This window comes from Pagrus pagrus (genome assembly GCF_965226575.1).
Source record: "Pagrus pagrus genome assembly, chromosome: 22".
Taxonomy (NCBI): Eukaryota; Metazoa; Chordata; class Actinopteri; order Spariformes; family Sparidae; genus Pagrus; species Pagrus pagrus.
In genome coordinates this window covers 8,947,360-8,966,914 of record NC_140204.1, presented here as the reverse complement: position 1 = coordinate 8,966,914, position 19,555 = coordinate 8,947,360, and the positions used below count along the sequence as shown (strand labels likewise).

Sequence of the window (19,555 nt, the reverse complement as noted above, 5' to 3'; positions counted from 1 at the left end):
TTCTTCATTTTAAAAGTTTCACACCAAATTCATCCACGATCCTGTAAAGTCGTGTGTTTATATGTGTTCATATAGCGCGATGAATGGTTAAAAATAGCTCTGGTGAAATGTTTCCTTTATGACACAAGGTGTCAGTGTCGGTTCACAAAAATACTACAACATCAGTTTTTATTCACAAAAATGGAGGAGGAACCACTTGTGATACCTAAAAGTCATAAAGTACACTTACTGAGTACTGTGCTTAGTTATTTGAAGTACAGTATTTTTATTTTATGCTACTTTAGGTCTACTTCTTCTTTACTACATTTCAGCTTTGCTTTACTCAAAGATCTCCATGTTTTAGGACATAAAATATAATCTAAAAGTAAATTTACTCGTGTTTACTCAAAGCATTTGAATGCTTCTCCCAACACGTTTTTGCTTTAAATATTAATTTGGGTTTTACGTAGTTTTTCCACAAAATAAATAGTAAAAAGACCTCCTCCTTCTCGTCATTGAAAAGTCTATAAAAGTCTATGAATATCCAAGTATTTTTCTCTTCATAAGATTTAACTGCTGCATGCAAGATGTGTCCTATCTCAAGTCCATTCTGTAATGCATATTAAACCTTCAGTGGCTTCCAAACTACTTGGGATGTCACAAAGTCATCTTGTACGCCTACATCTTGAACTCAGATGACCAAGCTTTCTTCCCTCAGCACATGAATGTGAAAACAGTCTTCTGCTGTTAAACTAAATAAACATTAATCTGCCAGATGAAGCCCCATCATCCAAGAGAACAGTAAGCAAAACATGTGTTTGATTGGAAGGAGATTTTAAGTTAAAGTCACAATACTCCAGTTAAAAGTAAAAAAAAGTGTTATCAGTAATTAACTGAGTTGCATTGTGGGTAACGGAGGCACCTGGTTTTGAAAAGCAGTCCACTATTGGACTCATGGACACAGCTGTAGCATCCCTTTAGTTTGACTTTATAATATCCAGTGAAGGAAAGTAACTATTTTTACTCAAGTACTTTGTCAAAAGGAATACTTTTTTAGACATACTGTATACTTACACAGGACTTTTACTTGTAACAAAGTATTTCTTCACTGTGGTATTGCTATTTTTTAAAGCTCTGATTACTTAAAAGCAGCAATCACTGACGACACTGAGGTCATGTCTTCTGTATTTTCTCTGGCTCTTTGATATCTTAACATATATATTTTGATAACACTTTATAAAATTTATTATATCATTAAAATAAACAATCATAGATAATTAAGAACAGCAAATTTATAGTTGATTAAACTTTATTTAATAGTTATTTAACTGTTAACAAACAATGATTTTATAAACTATTTAATAGCAATTGTTTATTGGAAAGTTGATGTTCATAATACTTTGTAAATGGTAAATGAATACTGTGTAGTTCATTGATAAACGTGATTATTATTATAATTATTATAGCCATTAGAGAGTTGGGACTGATGTTTTTAACCTTTACAGCTGCTTAATAAATGTTTTATGAATCATTTCATTGTTTCTTAACAGTAAAATGACTTAACTATATCTAATAAACTATACATTTACCATTCAATAATGGTGATTATAATATCGTGTTACCCATGTGAATAAGTTATTCTAAGCACAGAAATAAGTTGAATACATTTAAGTCAATTTTAAGTCCAATTTTCATCGATGTGCTGGCACTGATATCGTTTCCAAAGTGATAATTGTTCCTGTCAGGATGCAGAGGACTGCACAGATGTGTACTAAAGTCTTACAATGCTCTGGATGTATGGGGTGGGGGCATCAGTATTTATAAAACCCTGTCTACGGCCCTGCTTTAAAGTATCAGTGATGAGTACATTGATAAACCATGTCAGCTGTCGTCCAACAAAATGACGTCTGCACATCTGGAGGAGGACCCAGAGGAAAATCTCCCTCTCTCTCTCTCTCCCTCTGTGTGTGTGTCTCTCTCTCCTGACCACGTCCACACACGCTGCAGACAAACCCCACCAGAGGACAGGAAGCCAAACTATGAAGCTTTAGTTAACACCAGCTGAGCCACCCGGTGATTTCTGCGCTTTGTCCGGTGTTTGCGCCCTCAGCTCCGACCGACTCCCCGACTCGCTTTTACGCAGAGAAGCAGAAGTCTGCTGCGCTCCCATCGTCCATGCGGAGACCCGGAAAAAAAAGTTTCCTGCCACGTTTTAAAAGCGTAACGGAGTAGCATCGGGTTTGATCCTTGTTTTGTTTTTTTCGTCTTCTGCTGTCAGGACGGCGGGACTTGTGTAGAAAGTTAGTTTCCTGAAGTTTTCGTGGGGCAGTCTGCAGACAGAAGAATGCTGCCCCAGCTCTTCACCCTGGCCTGTGGTCTGTGCTGCTTTGGTTTAACCTCCGTCTCTGCAAATGTGCTGAAAGCAGAGGTGAGTCTCATGGAAAATCACACTTCACTCAGTTCAAACCGTGCACATTGATGTATAGAGGAATTTAAAGTGTGTCACATAAGCTGTTATATCTCATCATATTGTTTTCTTTGACTTTTATCAACTTTTAAATGTTTTTTTGTGTGGTTTCCGTTGTTTTTACAGTTTTTTATAATATTAATGTTGGATGTATTGGAGATTTACAGTGCTCTCCAGCAGAAAGTCCAAATAGTTTAATCTTTTCGTGGATCGCTACAGGGAATTACCGATATCTTCTTAATGTTTACAAGGTTGGCTCTAATCTCGCAACAGCCAGGGAGGAGCTGTTTATCTTCCCCTCATGTTTATTCTCCCTCCTGACAAAGAGCTGCTCGAGAGAGTCCATCTGATCCGAGTAGAAACTGTAACAAGAGATGAAACTCCATCCAGAGAAAAAATGTCATGAGTCTAAACTCTTGTGGCTTGTGAAGGAGGAGGACGAGGAGGAGGAGGAGAAGGGAGGGGGTGGGCAGTGCACAGTTTAGAAACCTCAGCTGAGCTGCTTTGTTCTGGTGGTGCTGACGGGGGAGGGGGGTTAATGGTTTTCATCTGTAGACTGCACAGGCCTTGAAGCTGGTCACAACAAGCTGGACATGAGTGCTCCATGTGGGAAAGTGTAGGCCTCAGGCGTCAGACGATGAGACCCACCAGCCTGGAGACACTAAAGTGCAGTTCAGCGAACGACTGAACAACATATTTTGTCATCAGGTCCCGTGCAGCTTTGTAAATGATCGGGTACGAGCCCTCTGGGCGCCGCCGGTCTCGAGCCGTGTCACATTTGCTCTATAGGTAGTCCCAGTGATCATAAGGTAAAGGCAATAGTCATTTTACAACAACAGGATTGTAGAACTACGAAGTAAACGCTCCATAGTCTGGTGGTATGGCAGTGGATACTTCTGTATCTTTAGGCAGATGGCAGCTGATGCTTTGCAGATGGATACCAATTAGCGGCAGACTCGGGATGTCTGAGGGGCAGAGGCGGAAAAAATAAAAAAGGGCACCAGCACACAGCCCCTAGAGGGCATTTTACCAATGATGTTCTTGGTGGTTTTAATCTTAGTCTTGCACGAGGCATGGCAGTTTGTGGTGTTTCCAGTCAGAAGGCTTTCCACTGCTCCTCTGCAGAGGCTGACTAGAAGTTGGCTGCAAGTGACTTTCAATATTTGGTTTAAAATGTCAAATGTCTTCAGAGTGCTTTTTTTCTCCAACCAACTGTTCAAAACCCCAACAGACTTCATTAACAATCATAAATGACAAACAAAGGCAGCAGATCTTTACATTTAAGAAGCAGGAAACAGCAGATTTTTTAAATTTCTGCCTGAAAAATAACTTAAACGATTAATCGATTATCAAAATAGTTGGCAGCTAAGTTTCTTTCCATCGACTAACTGCTTAATGGACTTATTTGTACAGCTCTTTAAAGCAGCCATTTGGACCTATTTCATCTTAAAATCACAACTTCAAAATCATTTTGATGGTACACTGACTTGTACTGCACTGTAGGCGGTTAGGATCTCTGGGAAAAGTGAAACGCATTAGAGAGAAACTTGTGGTTTTCCCCTCAGAGTCTCATCTCTCGTGGCTTACAGAGTTTCCTGATGAACATAGCTTTACTTGCTGCTAAAGTAACCGCTAACTGCTGCTGACTGTAGCTGCTGGAGTTTGCGTTCACGGCATGATGTTGCCCTCTAATCGCACAAAGAACCAGTTCCTACATAATGTTGCTTTAAGGTTGTTTGATGTGAGCATTTTACTTTGCATCACCGTTTAGTCACATCCCGTCATAACTGCGGATTCAAGGTGTTTCTCTGTAAAACGCAGGATGCACCACTAATAGGCAGCTGTCGCAGGAAATTGATTCACAGAGCAAAAGCTCCACAAACTGTTGAGTGAAAACAGATATACAAGAGTCTGCGCTGTAGTTCTGGGTGGACAGGACGCACGAAGGAGAGAAGGAGGACCTTAGTCACTGACCACAAGATGCTGGCGTGTGAGTCAAAGCCAGACATGGTGGATAACTCAGACGGTTTATAAGAGGCCGCAGGCAGCTGCCCTCCCGTGGCGGACACACCGGCGCAGTGATGAATGTCTGTAAACAAAGTGAGAAAACACGGCAGCCGTCTTCTGCAGCCGGAGGACAATATCTCTAACATCGCCGTAGCAGTGTATCAGCTCAGTGCTAAGCTAATAATAACCAAGAGTGCAGGATTTAATATGAGTTGCATCAGATGAAGAGAGGCAGACATAGCAGTCAGTCCCGATGCAGAAACAGGATGAGAGTTAATTATAAGTTCAGGATTACGTCACCTGAGAGCTGGAGATGAACCCTGTGATCAAAAGATAGACGTGTCTAGTGTGTGTGGAGAAAAACTGGGACAGCGACGACTGGGGGAAAAAAAAGCCAAAACAACAACTGAGGGACACAAATGTTTAATAAGCGCCAAGGAGGTTCCTTTTATGGGGGGTTGAGAAAGCAGAACTCAGAGTCTGGAGGAATTTTGTGGTTTATCAGTGTTGCTCAACATGCGAACATCCCTCTCTGACTTCACTCCGACAGACTAAACCCAGTTAATCCAAGCTGAGTGAAAAGAGAAGCGAAAAAGAGAAAAAAGGACTTCCACTATTCGCTGAAAGACTCCTCTGGCGAAGTCGAGCACCTCTGCGGCCTCCGGCATCTGTTTTCATTCACGGCTTTTGCCTTGTCTAACCTTTCTTTACTTGAATAAAAAGCTTAGTCGGACTTTGCGAGCAAAGGAAGTGGGCAGCAGTGAAAACAACACGGTCTAAAACAGGATCTCTCCATATCTGGCTGAAAAAAAACAAGAAACTCAGGAGATTTCCCGTTGCCATCTGGAGACACATGTCTGGTGATCCCAGCAGATCTGCTCAAAACACATCTGGGTTCAATTCTCTTTATCTCGACTGTAGAGGGGCTGTTGATGTAGCATCAAAAGAAAAAAGGCTTGCTCGGGATCTGGTGCACGCTGCTCCGACAGGCGGCGGCTGTCACTTAAGAAATGTCAAAACAATCAGCTGGATCGGACTTAATGAGAAACTGATGGACTTCAAGGGAGAGGGGGAGCTTATCTTTGCTCCGCAGCCAAGAAAGTGGTCGGCCATGTTGAAATAGAGGACATCAAAGAGAGAAAGTTTCCAGTGCAGATGCATTTTTACCCTCAGTTTGACCAAACGCTTTTTACTGTCAGGTGCTCAGCTGGTTGGTTTCGACTAAAGTTAGAGGCCAGATGTGCAACCTCCTGCTAGAGATAAAAACCTCTAGAGCTCTTTGAAAACACTACAGGCAGCAGTGGTGGAAAGTAACTAAGTACATTTACTCAAGTACAGTTTTTTCCACTGCATGTCAGAGGGAAATACTGCACTTTTGACTCCGGGACGTTTATCTGTTACTTTGTAGATATTATATGGAAAAATAAATTTTAAATGATAGTGTAGCATATAAAATATGATGCATTATACTAATCTACCCAATTTATATAAAGTAGTTAGAGCATAGGTGTTGCTCCAACTCTGTCAACACAATGCACATGCAGTATCAAAAGTACAAGTACTCATTATGCAGACTGGATCTTAACAAAAAAGTATAACCCGCCAAATGGATTTTTTTATTACCTGGCAACACAATAACAGTCCCTTGTAATGACTAATCTGTTACCTAATGATTAGCCATTAAAGTAATAAGTAGTAATGAAGTTTAAGTATACCTTATTAGAAAGTAATACACAGGCATCAGCCGAATTTGTAAAGTGTAATGCAATGACAAGTAACATTTAATGGAAATATATAATAAAATAGCTTGAGTAAATGTACTTGTAATGTACTATCACTCCATTGCAGCCGCCATATAAACTGCGTATGAATGCACCAGTTATTGTTGGCTTGCACCGGTTAAACAAGGTTTGACTGAATCAGATTGAAACCGTCGGGTTCTTTAACTTGACCCGTTTGACCAGGCAGAAATGTAAATGCAGGGAAACCGGTGCCACGGCGCTGGTGTGGGTGCTAACTGGGTCAGAGACGCCAAGAAATGAAGGCAATGTGAGATTCAGCCACTCATGAGCAGAATTCTCAGTTTTTTCCGTTGGCACCGAGCGAGAGGAACAACTGACTCAGTCCCTCGAATTTAAATTCAGCCATGCTTCAAACCCCCCCCCTCTCTCTCTCTCTCTCTCTTTCCCCACTTTTCTTTTACCGCTCTTCCTACTAATGTCTTTACCTCTCTCCTCGCTAATGTAACTCTGCACTTTAGATCATCTTCTTCTGTCCTTCATTCCCTCGTCCGTCCATTTTCTTGCCTCCGTCCTGGTGAGATTTAACCCACCAGCTCATTCGTCTGACCGACGAAAACAAGATTCACAGTAAAAAAAAAACAACAGTGCATGTTTATAGAGGCAATTTAAACAAATTGTGCTTTGAAACTTGGCAGCATTGCTATAAACAGAAAAAGACAGTCTTTGGCAGGGAAACTTTTTAGTGTTAAACTTAAACTCACATCTTTATTTCCATTTAATTCACTGTCTATACCCACATGACAGATGTGCAGACGCAGTGTCATTTTCACTTCCCCCGAAAACGTCACTGTCCTTTTGTTTTTTACCGCAGCACCTATAACTGCACGAGGGACTTTTTTGTGATTGTTTTGTTTATAACTCTTCCGGGAACTTGTGGTCAGTCTTTTTTTATAGTGCATCCGGAAAATAGATACCAACTCAGTCTCATGAGGATGTGAGTAAGAGCGTGTGTTACAATATGTGGCAACCACATGTCCTGTGATGGGTGAGATGCACGCTGCCCGGCGTTGTGGTCACATTTTTGAATTGTTGATAATCGCTTGAGTGATTTTGTGTCGTCAAGTATCAACCAGGCAACTTCGCATGGGTCCTAAATGCTCCAGGTTTACTGTGAATCAACCGGTTTGTGATAAATTATTAAAAATGTGTATCTGGCATCCTGATCATGAGACTGTAGCTTTAGGGGGATATCAAATGTCAGAAATACATAGAGGGGGGTATAATGGGGGGCCCAGCAGCTCATTATTGCCCCAGGGCTCCCTTACAAGTTAGCGCAGCCCTGGTGAAGTTCGTTTTTGAGGATTTAGTTGTCAAAAGAGTTTGATTTTGCTGTTCTGAGCTTAAGAAGATGATTGCAGGCAGCATACTACACTTGCCTCAGTTTAGATGTTGTCAATAAACATACTGTCCAGTGTTACATTGCGGTTTCAATTCATGAATTAATCATTTTGTCCAATATTGTCCAATATTTTGGCTTTACCTCTACAATTTTCACATGAAAATACAATTAATTGCGCAAGTGATTCTACATTTTTAAGAAGAAAGAGCTCCAACTGATAATTTTTAGTATATATTGACCTGTAGGTTGTTTTCTTGATCAAAATCTTTTAATTGATTATCAAAATCCATCTATTCAGTTCTACATAAAACAGTAAGGTCAAAGTAGGGTCAGAGAAACCATGCATACATCACACAGCTCCACCAAAACGACCTCTTCTTCTACCGACTTCACGTCACGCTGGTTGTGTTTCAGTTTCTGTGCGCTATACATCCAGACCTTAAGACACTGCACACACACACAATGCTGCACAGACCCAGGGGTGTGTTTACCAAACCAGCAGTCAGCCCTTTGACCACACATGGCCGCGCACCGAGCTACCGAGCCTCCCCGAGGCCAACAATACCAGCCATGTACAAGTCTCAATAAATAGAAGCTTTGATGGTGGCTGCTGGGAGTTCCAGGGAGGAGGGGTGCATGCTGGGATACCTGGCGTCCCAACCGGAGGTGGTGGTGGTGTGTGGAGTAGTTTCAGAACCAGAGGAGAGAAGTGGAGGTCTTGACGGTGTGGGGGAGACTTTTCGGGGGTGGGGGGGGTGTTTTTATAGAAGCAGACGCGTCACCACACTGGAGCCACAGCACACACTAGCAGCAGTCAGCGGCGAGGCGGAGAGAGTAATTTTGGTTGGTGTTAGAGGCTGATTGACTCGAGAGAAAGTCAGGGGATAAATTAGATTAACTAGATGCTTAAATAATCCAGAGAAATCTTACAGAGATTGTGAGGGGGGAGCAAACAGAGATGGAGAGAGGGGGGATATGTTGCCTCTCTGCACGTCGTCATAAGTGAACCTTGTTCTCTGGCCTCTCTGCCCACCACAGTGCTAACAGTGGCTGTGTGTGCCCAGGCAGTATAAGGCCAGGTAGTCCTGCCCATTCAGTCGCTACATTTCCATCCCTCCCCCTCTGCTTTCCCCTTCACTTGCTGGGGGAAGGCTTGAAGAGAAAAACAGCACTAATGGTGGAATAAGAGAGATATCTGAGGTTTAGATGACGCTAATGTAGGAATTCGGGGTAATTCCACCAACTTAATCTGTGGTGGGGATGAAGATGTGTGTTAGCAGCTCTCTGTGTGCAGATACATATGTGGAAACACAGTTCAAGGTGCATTTAAAACCTCTACAACTCCGACAAAAGGGGCCAGGAGATGAGAAGATTAATACCACTCCCGTGCTTGTATGTTAATGTGAAGCTACAGCCCGCAGCCAGTTAGCTTAGCTTAGCACACAGGCTTGAAACAGGGGGAAACAGCTTGTCTGGCTCTTTCCAAAGGGGAAAATATTAACCTACAAGCGCCTGTCACACAACCTCCCTGTAAAACAATGAGTCATTTCTACACTTTGGTCTGTTGAACAAAGGAAACAAGAAAGATAGACTACAGGTCAATCAGCAGATTTAGCCTAAAGCCTAGGCCGAACATAACATTTACTATTATCCCTTTTTTGTCATTTTGTCTACAGTTGTTGCTGTTCACCCAAAGGCTAGCTGTTTCCAGTCTGTTAGGCTAACTAAGCTAACCATCTCCTAGCTCATGCGCCATTGTGATATCTGTCCATTAGCCTATATATGAAAAACAGTATCAATCTTTTCATATAACTCGAGGCAAGAAAGTTATTTAATGTTAGCAGCCTTTACATAGATGTTGTGACTTCTTGATTCATCGCTATTTGTGCTACTGTTAGCATTTAGGCTACTACTATCCCTTATTCGTCATTTGAGCCCCAGTGGCTGCTGTTTCCCCCCGTTTCCAGCCTGTTATGCTAACTAAGCTAACCGTCTCCAAGCTCCAGAGCCATTGCAATATCTGTCCATTATGAATATTAACTATTACTTTGCTACTGTTCATCAAAAAGCTAGCTGTTTCCACCTGTTTCCAGTCCTTTTTGCTTATTAAGCTATCGATTATCTTGTCTAACTCTTTGCAAGAAAGTTAGCAAACTTAAGATATCATGGGATCAATCTTTTCATCTCACTCTAGGCAAGACAGCGAATAAAAGCGTATTAGTACTCCTCTTTAAAGACAGTCTTAGTCCAGCTGACCACCAGCAGCAGGCAGTGGAAAGAATAGGCTAGTCTTTCATGTGTTAAGATAAATAGTGGTGGTTTTGGTTGACATGAAGGCAGACAGAGAGAAAGAGGAGGAGGACAGACATAGACAGTGGCGGGGGAGATCTTAAACTCAAGCTTTGAAGGACCCAAGTGTTGCTGAAAATGTTCCTTTTTCCAGTCTTATGACCGCCAGTTGTCTTTGGCTGCGATAGTCTAGACAGACTTCTGGGTCATCGTGACTGAAATGACATCAGTGTTTTCAGATTGCGTGTTTTATTTGGCTTTCAGTTCCTCTCTCATCCCTCCTCATGACCCCACAACAAAGTTTCCCATAATGAGCTCAGCATAAATCGAGGGGGCATGTGAGGATTTGGTGTTGGTTTATGAGAGTTCGTAAACGGGATAATGTCACAGTCACGTGAAGAAACGACAATAAATTTGACACGCTGAGTTACCTCAGTGTGTGTCGGCTGCTGTGGAGTGGAGCGTTTGTAGGTCTGCTTAGACTAACTATAGTATAACTCTAGTCCACCCCTCCATTTGTCTACATTATTCACTGTTTGACACATCTAAACTCAGAGAAGCAGGTCCAAACAAGCTCTGGAAGTTGACTGGAAGCACAAAAACACCCACAGGTCCACACAAGTGGCCAATCCCTTATATTTTGTCGACTAAGACGTTCTGTAACGTGTTTTCAGGTACTTTTTGTGTTGTTTCTGGCATGTCTGAGTAAGAGCAGACTGAGTAACTCACTGAGAAACGAGGACAGAAAGATGTTAATTATGTGTTGCAACACTCATAATTACTGCTTAGCATGAAATAAAAGACTATCATTGTGTTTTAGCAGATAAATGTCATTTCTTTAGTTGTTTGTCTTGTATTTAATTGAAATATACTAACACACTGTATACTCAGTGTAGCAGCTAAGATAAAGGAGGTTTGTTGTGTCTTTAACATGTCGCAGGATTTGACTTTGCTGCTTGTGTCTTGATATGAAATGACGGCAGTCTGACATAAGCAGTGGTGTTTTCCAGGCAGTCATCCCACCTCATTTTCCCCCATAAATAAAGTGTCTTATCTGCCTGATAAGCTATTTTATTATCTATATTTTCTCTGTTTTGGGTCTAAAACATGTCAAAATACAGTAGAAAAGTTCTAAATTTCAAGTCGAGACACTCTTGTTTTTCTAAAACAGAATAATCATATAATGATACATGCAGCACAAGTAAACACTATTATTACATCATGTATTCATTCATCACTTCGTTGTTCTCTGCAGAATATGATGAATAAATGTATATTGCTCTGTGTAATTTGGAGTATAAACATCCTACAATCTTTCAGATTTAGTCGTCAATAAACTGTGAACTTAATGTGGAAGGCTGATTTTGAGGATTAAACAAAGCCTTGAAGAAGTTTTTCCCTTTGAAACTTTTCCTTTTTCAAACCGTGTTTCAGTCGATATCTAAATAGATGTATTTCTTTTTTTCTCTCGCTCTTATAGGCTTGGCTGCAGCAGTATGGCTACCTGCCTCCAGGCGATGTCAGAGCCCAGGCCATCCGCTCGCCGAAGTCCGTTGTAACAGCGATAGTAGCCATGCAGAGGTTTTATGGTTTGAAAGTCACCGGCGCCATAGACCCCGAGACGATAGAGTAAGTCCTGATTGACGACTACTTGGTTTCAAAGTTTCAGGGACTTAATGATTTGGGATTGAAAGAGGATTTAACAGTCTAAAAAAAAAGCAAGGTTACTATTTACAAAAAATGTGTCCTCCACATGAGTCTGAATATTTTACATACTGTAGTTGAGAGTTTTATTTTGCTGTTGCCAGGGCGATGGGCCGGCCGCGGTGTGGCGTCGCAGACAAGTTTGGCCCGCAGCTGAAAACCAACCTGAGGAGGAAGAGATACGCCGTGCAGGGTCTGAAGTGGGACAAGTCTGAGGTCACCTTCAGGTACACGCCAATACTGCCTACTGCTAAAGTTTCACATGTATATGATTGTTTTATGGAAGTGATGATAAACTTACAGCTGCAACTGATGACTCTCATTATTAATTCAGCTTTCTCGATTGATCGAGATGATTGTGTGGCCAAGAAAATGTTTGAAAAATTCCTCCATTCCCGCCTTAATTCCCCTTTTTCTCCGTTCTTGATGACAGCATACAGAACTACACCCCCAAGATCGGCGAACGAGCCACGTATGAAGCCATTCGAAGAGCCTTCAAAGTGTGGGAGAGCGTGATCCCGCTCACCTTCAGAGAGATCCCCTACAGCCACATCAGAGACAAGGTCGACAAGTTCGCGGACATCATGCTGTCCTTCGCAGAGGGCTTCCACGGCGACAGCACGCCGTTCGACGGCGAGGGCGGCTTCCTGGCTCACGCTTACTTCCCAGGAAACGGCATCGGGGGAGACACGCACTTTGACCTCGCCGAGCCCTGGACAACCGGGAACACCGACCAAGGGGGTAAGAGAGAGAAGAGTAGACGGTGAGATGTAGATCGTGGAAGAAACAGAAACTAAATGTTATTTCTCTGTGTCTCTCTGAAGGTAATGATGTTTTCCTGGTGGCGGTCCATGAGCTGGGTCATGCTCTGGGTCTGGAGCACTCCAACGACCCCGCTGCCATCATGGCCCCCTTCTACCAGTGGTTTGATACCGAAAACTTCCAGCTGCCAGACGACGACCGCAGAGGCATCCAGGCCATCTACGGTGCGTTGTTCTCCCAGAGGAATTTCGATTGTCGGATATATTTGCAGCAATGTTCCTCTCACTTTCACTAAATGATATCTAAATTTAGTTTTTAAATTATCCACCATATTGCTAGCTTTAACTCTTGTTGGGTTATTCACAATATGCCACCCAAGGAAGAGCCTTATGCTCAGGGGAAAGGTCAGGAGATCACCAGTCAGCCTGGAAACAATGAACGTCTGTGCTAAATTTCATGGCAATCCATTCAGTAGCTGTTGAGATATTTACGTCCGGACCAAAATGCTGGACATGAGTCAACGTAGCGTTGATACGTACATTAAAATAAGCTCGCTCTTCTCTCTCACAACATCTCTCCCACAGGAACCAAGTCCGGGGGTCCTCCTCCTCCTCCCCCTCCTCCTCGACCCACGAAGTCATCCACCCCAGACCACGGCCCGGACATCTGCGAGGGACACTTCGACACCATCGCCATCCTCAGAGGGGAAAAGTTTGTATTTAAGGTACAGGAGACCCTTTCGTTCTCAGAGACCAAGTCATAGAGCTTTCTCACAGCACTGAAGCATTTAACTAGAGTTCAGTCATCATTATTCTCGTTAGTTTCACCTGTGCTTTTCCTACTGTGACATGATGTCATAAGATGCGTTTGTTTGTCCTGTGGAGCTTTTTAAACTACTCATTCTGCACAATATAGTGCTCCTTCAAAATAAAGGCGGGTTTTGATCTCTGGAATAAATACCATACTGCTTTTAAACAGCAAATCTGCACATTTGACAAGCTGAAACAAGTCGACATTGTTCTTAACTTATCAACCTATTTTGTAAAACGCCGTGCTGTATTTCTAACTTTTCCATCCGTGTGTGTTTGCAGGACAAGTGGTTTTGGCGTGTGCGTAACAACAAGGTGCTGACAGGTTACCCAATGACCATCAGTCACTTCTGGAAGGGCCTGCCCTCAAACATCAACGCCGCCTACGAGAGGGATGATGGGAAATTTGTCTTCTTCAAGGGTAGGTCCCATCCGAGTTGGATTGAATTTGCAATGATTTCAGCTGCACACGAGATTAATTTCATGTGTTATTATAATTATTATCTGTGATTTCTCTTCCCTCTGATTGTTCCTCCTTTATGGTTTCTCATTCTCATGTTTTTTGTCCTTCCAGGTGACAGGTACTGGGTTTTCAGTGAGTCCAGCATGGACAAGGATTCCCCCAAGAGCCTGAAAGACCTGGGCACCGGTCTACCCAAAGACAAGATTGATGCTGCTCTCTTCTACACGCCAACAGGACAAACGTACTTCTTCAGAGGCAACAAGTGAGTCTCTCCTCTACTCAATCTGATATGTTAGATACATTTAATCTGTACCAATGCAGTTTTGAAGAGAAAAAGGCAGGTTAAAACAAGTTATTCACACTATTTGGTCCTCAGTCCAAAGGACAGATGAATGGACGTACTTCTTTTTTCTTCATCGTGTTTTTACTCTCACAGATCAGATAGAAGTACAGATGTCTTGCCCTAGTTTTTCTTTGAAATGTTCCTGCAGCACGTATACATTCATGCGTAGATTTAATCTGTTTCCCTTTTTGTTCGGTTGTAGTAACTTGTTATTACTTGTATGTTTACCTGGCTTATCTGTGAGCTCGTTGTGAAGCATTCCACATTTCAGTCATCTGACTCTCACTTTGTCCTTCCTGTCTCTAATTCAGTTGCACATATGCTTTTTTTCTTATATTTTTTGTGCATTTATGCCTGTATTTTGATAGCCAACAGTAGAGAAGAAATAGAAAGTGAAGGGAGAGAAGAGGGATGACAATCCCTGACTGAACTTGAAACAGGAACTTTGGCGATTACACAGTAAAACAGATTAATGCCTAAACCACTGAGACACACAGCAGTTGAGGTCATGAGTCAAAACTTCTCCAACCTCATCCTCACTTTCATTTCTGTAGATTTTAATCCCTGAAACACTACTGCCCTTAAAAATTATGTTTTAAAGGAGAACTACACTGATTTTACGCCTGAAAGTTGGATGAAAGTGATGTCACTTGAATACATAAATACATAATAAAAATGCTAGCTAAATGCTAACAGCTGTGTTTCTAAAAGTAAAGTAAAATGGTATTCAAAATATGTTGTCTCTTTCTTTCACTCGCTTACAAAAACAAATACACAACACATGCTGGCCAGATCAAGATCTTCAAGACAGGAGGTGGTGGGGCTCTTACCACTTTTGTCCACAGGGGGCGCCAGAATCAACGAAAGACAAAGCTCCTTGTAGCTGCTTTAACTTCAGTTGAATTAAAGATACTAAAAGATCTGAATCAGCCACATTTTCTGTGTAATTGTAGAATGTAAATGCCTCTGCCGTAGATCTCTAACAGTTCTGTGTCTTCCTGCTGTTTGTAGGTACTACCGCTTCAACGAGCAGACTCGTGCCGTGGACAGCGGCTATCCAAAACCCATCAGCATGTGGAGCGGCGCCCCGGATAACATCAAAGCTGCCATCATGAGCGAAGATGGATGTAAGTTCCCCACCTCATTAGTCGATTATTGAATATTCGATGGGCAGAAAAATAATTGGCAACTTTTTTTTAAATATCGATTGATCATAATCAAGCAATGATGCCAAAGATTTCACTTTAGCTTCTCAGTTGTGAGGATTTGCTGCTTTTCTTTGTCTTATGTGATAGTAAACTGAATATCTTTGAGTTTTGAACTGTTGGTCAGACAAAAGAAGCATTTTAAAGATGTCACCGTTAGGAAATTGTGTTATTTTTCACTATTATCTGACATTTTGCAGAGCCAACAACAGTTGTATTGATGTGTTTTAAATTAAATAAACACTCACAACTGTTAAATCTCATTAAACTAACCTCTGATCTTTAATCTCTCCACTTTCCTCAGCTTACACTTACTTCTACAAAGCCAACAAGTACTGGAAGTTCAACAACCAGTACATGAAGGTGGAGTCCGGCTACCCCAAGTCCGTACTCAGTGACTGGATGGGCTGCGAAAGCGACGAGCCCAAGAAGGGTCGGGAAGAGGAGGTGATCATCATCGAGGTGGACGAATCGCAGAGCGGCGCCGGGCCGGCCGCCGTGGTGATCCCTCTCCTCCTGCTGGTGCTGGTTGTGGTCACTCTGGGAGCGCTTTTGTTCTTCAGGAAGTACGGCACGCCTCGACGCCTCCTCTACTGCCAGAGATCCCTTCTGGACAAGGTGTAGACAGAGCGACGGGGGGCTTGACAGACTGCCACAGAGGGACAGAGAACGAGGGCCGAGGGTGAAGATGGAAACTGAGAGCGGGGAAGAGATGGAAGAGGAGGAGGGGAGAGCAACGGGAGGAAAGACAGAAGACATGGGGGAAAGAAGTGGGAAGAAGTGTGGGTGGTTTGTATGTGCCACAAAAGAGAGAAAAAAAGGCCCTAGAAACTGAAATCAGGAAAATGTGTATTTGTATGTTAACGATTTACATGTACTGTTCTGTGTCGAGAGATTAAAAACATACCCACAATCTCACATAGAGGAGGGAGATATACAAAGAGACTCATGTTCATCAGCGACTTCCCTCTCTCACATGTATTTAAAAAACATCCCTCCTTCCTCCCTCTCCTTTAACTGGACGACTCCAGCTGAACTGCTGTCTGATTCACTTTAAAATCTGTGTCTCACTTTGGGTTTTTTACTCAGAAATTCATCTTCTCTGTTAAGAGTTTTTGCTCTGAAATACATTTGCTGTCCAAAGTCTGTTGGGGTTTTTGGGGAATTTTACTCTAAAAGTCATTCAGCGTGACATTTTTTGAATAAATTGTTTCGACATTTCCATTTTCACCATGAAGTAGGGCCGGGTATCGAACCTCATACTTGTAGAAGTACTACCTGAACTGCGTCTGCACATTGTACTACAAACTGTCGAGTTGGTATCGAATGTCTGGTCAGATTTGTACTTTTTGATCAAATGGTTCCATATTTTAAGGTGCAATATTTAAGAACTGGCCACTTAAGATCATGCTCACAGTGTGTGCCCAGAGTAACCGCTAACTACTGCCAACTGTAGCTGCGGTTAGCTACTTAGCTCAGTTAGCCATACAGCTAGCGATGCAGGCTGGGAGCTCGGCGCACGGGAGCTTTGAACCCGGCTAGCTGGTTAGCATGCTAAACATTGCAACACAGCACATCGACGTCATAGTCTTGAATGTTTTCAACCAAAGTTCTTACATATTGCACCTTTAAAGCAAAATGTTGCCAATTTTGTTAAGGCAAAGCTCTTGTACTGTTGCCAGTGCTTTGCCAGCATTAATGTTTGAGAAGTTTGGCTTCAGGTTTGTAGGAAAAGAAAGCTCATATTTCTCAAAGTAAGGTACTTAAAGATCAGCCCCAGTGTAGAAAACTGCTAAGAGGATTGTCTCCCATCTAAGAATGACCACGTCCAGCTTTAGTTATTATCACCTGCCAACATTTTGGACAGATTTGATAGAGCCGACTATCATAAAAAAAGTCTCTTATGCACAGTGTTAGTATCGATTGATGCAGACTTTTGAACATGCACAGATTAGTGTGTGTTTAACCAGGTTTATGTCCACAAGTGCCAGACCTAACACAAGGCTGCTGGAGGCGCTTCCCCCAGGATGGTGTAGCTTTAGCAGATGGTCCTTCTGGTACAAAAACTCCCTTTTTTTTTTACGTTTGTAACTCGATTCACAGGCAAAACTCTTTTCACTCTTTCAGTGCAAGCAGTCAGACGGGAAAAATATTTCTTTTAAAAAAAAACGTGATGTTTTATCTCACAAATCTCACATTCCAGTTGTCGAATATGAGCAGAGCTGCTTGTGTCAGTAAGCGGTACAGTTTCCAACAATATTGTGCAATTTTTTTTAATTATTATCGTCGTTATGGGAAATTGTTGTTATTATAAGTATGGTTATTGTTATTATTGTTCTCCTGGTAAAGTTGCAATGATTTTTTTTTTTTATTATTTTGTACATTGTCATTTGGAGTCCTGCTGGACAGAGGCATAACATGACAATGGTGGAGATGAATCCCAGTTTACACTCAGTGTGTGTTGAATTAGATCAGATCAGGGGGGTAAATGTGAGTTTCAGGGAGTTTCCCCCGAAATCACCCAGATGTTGGCACAGAATAACAAGCGATGCTATTTATGAACTTTTGATGGTGCTCAATGATTTTTTTTTTTTTTCTTTTTACACAAATCAAAATTGTAGGTGAATTAATTTAGATCATAACAATGATAATGGTAATGATATTTATAATGATGATCATATCAATAAAATGGAATGAGATTTTTGTTCCTGCTTGTTTTCACTTTTGTATTTCATTAGATACGGTGAAATTAAACTATTTTCTACAAATATTTAGACATTATTTTTTCCATTCTTTCATAATCTGTTCGTCTGAATATTCATAAACACTCCATGTCATGCAACCGTCAGCCAAACACATATTTGATACTCCCCTAACATTAAAAAAAACAGAATATAATGAAGATTTGACCAGATATTGAAGTAAAAATGCAGCTGTAATACTCTTATTAATCCATTAATTGTCATTCTTAACTATTCTGAAGGCAATGCTGATTTATTAACTACCCTTGCTTTTATGGATCAATTTCAAAACATCATCATCCACATCTGTTTGCTTAATTCATGAAACATTTTGGCAGTAAAAAGCTTTTATTTTGACAGACTCCGCTTCAGACCACGTCCCGACTTAATGCTATATATACATGATAAGACTATAAACTACTATCCTCACCCATGGTTACCATTTACATACATGAAGGGGGCAAAATACTCACCATGACCTCAGTAATAAACATAAAGTAGAATTATCACATTTCTGACAGCGACAAAAGTGGCACATTACATTACATTGTATCATACGAGTGTACCTAATAAAGTGGCTTCTGTCATAAACTATATTGGCAGTAAGTGTGCGAAAGCTAATTTTGTGCTAAACAGGGACAGATGTTCTCAGCTGAAGGTTTGGGACATATTTTATTTTGAAAATCTCACAATTACAGAGTCTTTCGCCACAGTTTCTTCACTGAATTGTTTAGAAGTTGGAGGCAAACGTGTTTATAAAACGTGGTTGTTTGGGATTATTGCATCATTCACATAATCATGGTTCAGACAGTCGCAAACCAGACCAACAGCTGCTGTTTGTTTCCTTTTTTTCCCTCGTCTTCCGTCCAATATGTGCTGCTCTGGAGGATAAAAATCTCCATCAGCATTACACTTTTAAAATCAAGTGGTTGTAGAAGATACACTGTCCATTGTTTATGTTACCTTACAACAACTACCCCTCCTACAGTATAAAACAGTATGTTTACACTTTAACCTGATTTCGTAACACATTTCCCGCAATCATCTCCGCCCATTAAAACAATATCACAGAATGACATCATAAAATCATACAAACAAACGTCAGCTGATCCGAGCATCCATGCTGCTTTTCCCAAAACCTTTTCCCACGTAGTAAAGTTGGTCTGGCCCAAAGACAGGCCACATATGACCCATAGCCACGTCTCAGCCAACTGTATGACTAGAGCCGGCCCTGTTCTGGCTCTCTGTTGGCAAAACAGACTTCATGTTTTTAAAGGACAGATCTTTATAGATGCATTCATCCTCAGCAGTAAAACACATCACGCTTTTCTTTCTTCCTCAGAAGTGAACCTCAGGTCGACAAGAGGACAGCCGGTCTTCTGGTTCTGATTACCAGATCTGGACTACCTTTTGACCGTAATTCATTGCTGTGTTTGGGCCAAGTGTGAGTTTTGCACAACCAGACCAATTTCGCCATACAGGATTTTTCCATTTTTTTGTTTGCATGTCTGGCTTTAAGAAAAACAAAAGCTTTAGTTGCTTCCAGTTGTGGGAGAATTACTCAGTTCTGTAAACTTGAGTTTAAAACACCTCAGCGTAAAAGAACTCGTAAAAGTCCTGCTTTCAAAAAACAAGATACATAAAG

The 19,555-nt window shown here is 41.6% G+C and overlaps 1 protein-coding gene across 1 annotated transcript; it reads left to right on the top strand.

The window, feature by feature from the left end:
• The first annotated feature begins 1,966 nt into the window (after nt 1-1,966).
• Nucleotides 1,967-17,873, top strand: mmp14a (matrix metallopeptidase 14a (membrane-inserted)). Its single transcript, XM_084344580.1, has 10 exons — nt 1,967-2,407; nt 11,364-11,512; nt 11,692-11,814; nt 12,021-12,328; nt 12,412-12,573; nt 12,934-13,073; nt 13,441-13,579; nt 13,733-13,883; nt 14,976-15,091; nt 15,474-17,873. Exons 1-10 carry the CDS (start codon nt 2,324-2,326, stop codon nt 15,791-15,793), a joined length of 1,692 nt encoding a protein of 563 aa, XP_084200706.1. The 5' UTR covers nt 1,967-2,323; the 3' UTR covers nt 15,794-17,873.
• Nucleotides 17,874-19,555: the final 1,682 nt, after the last annotated feature.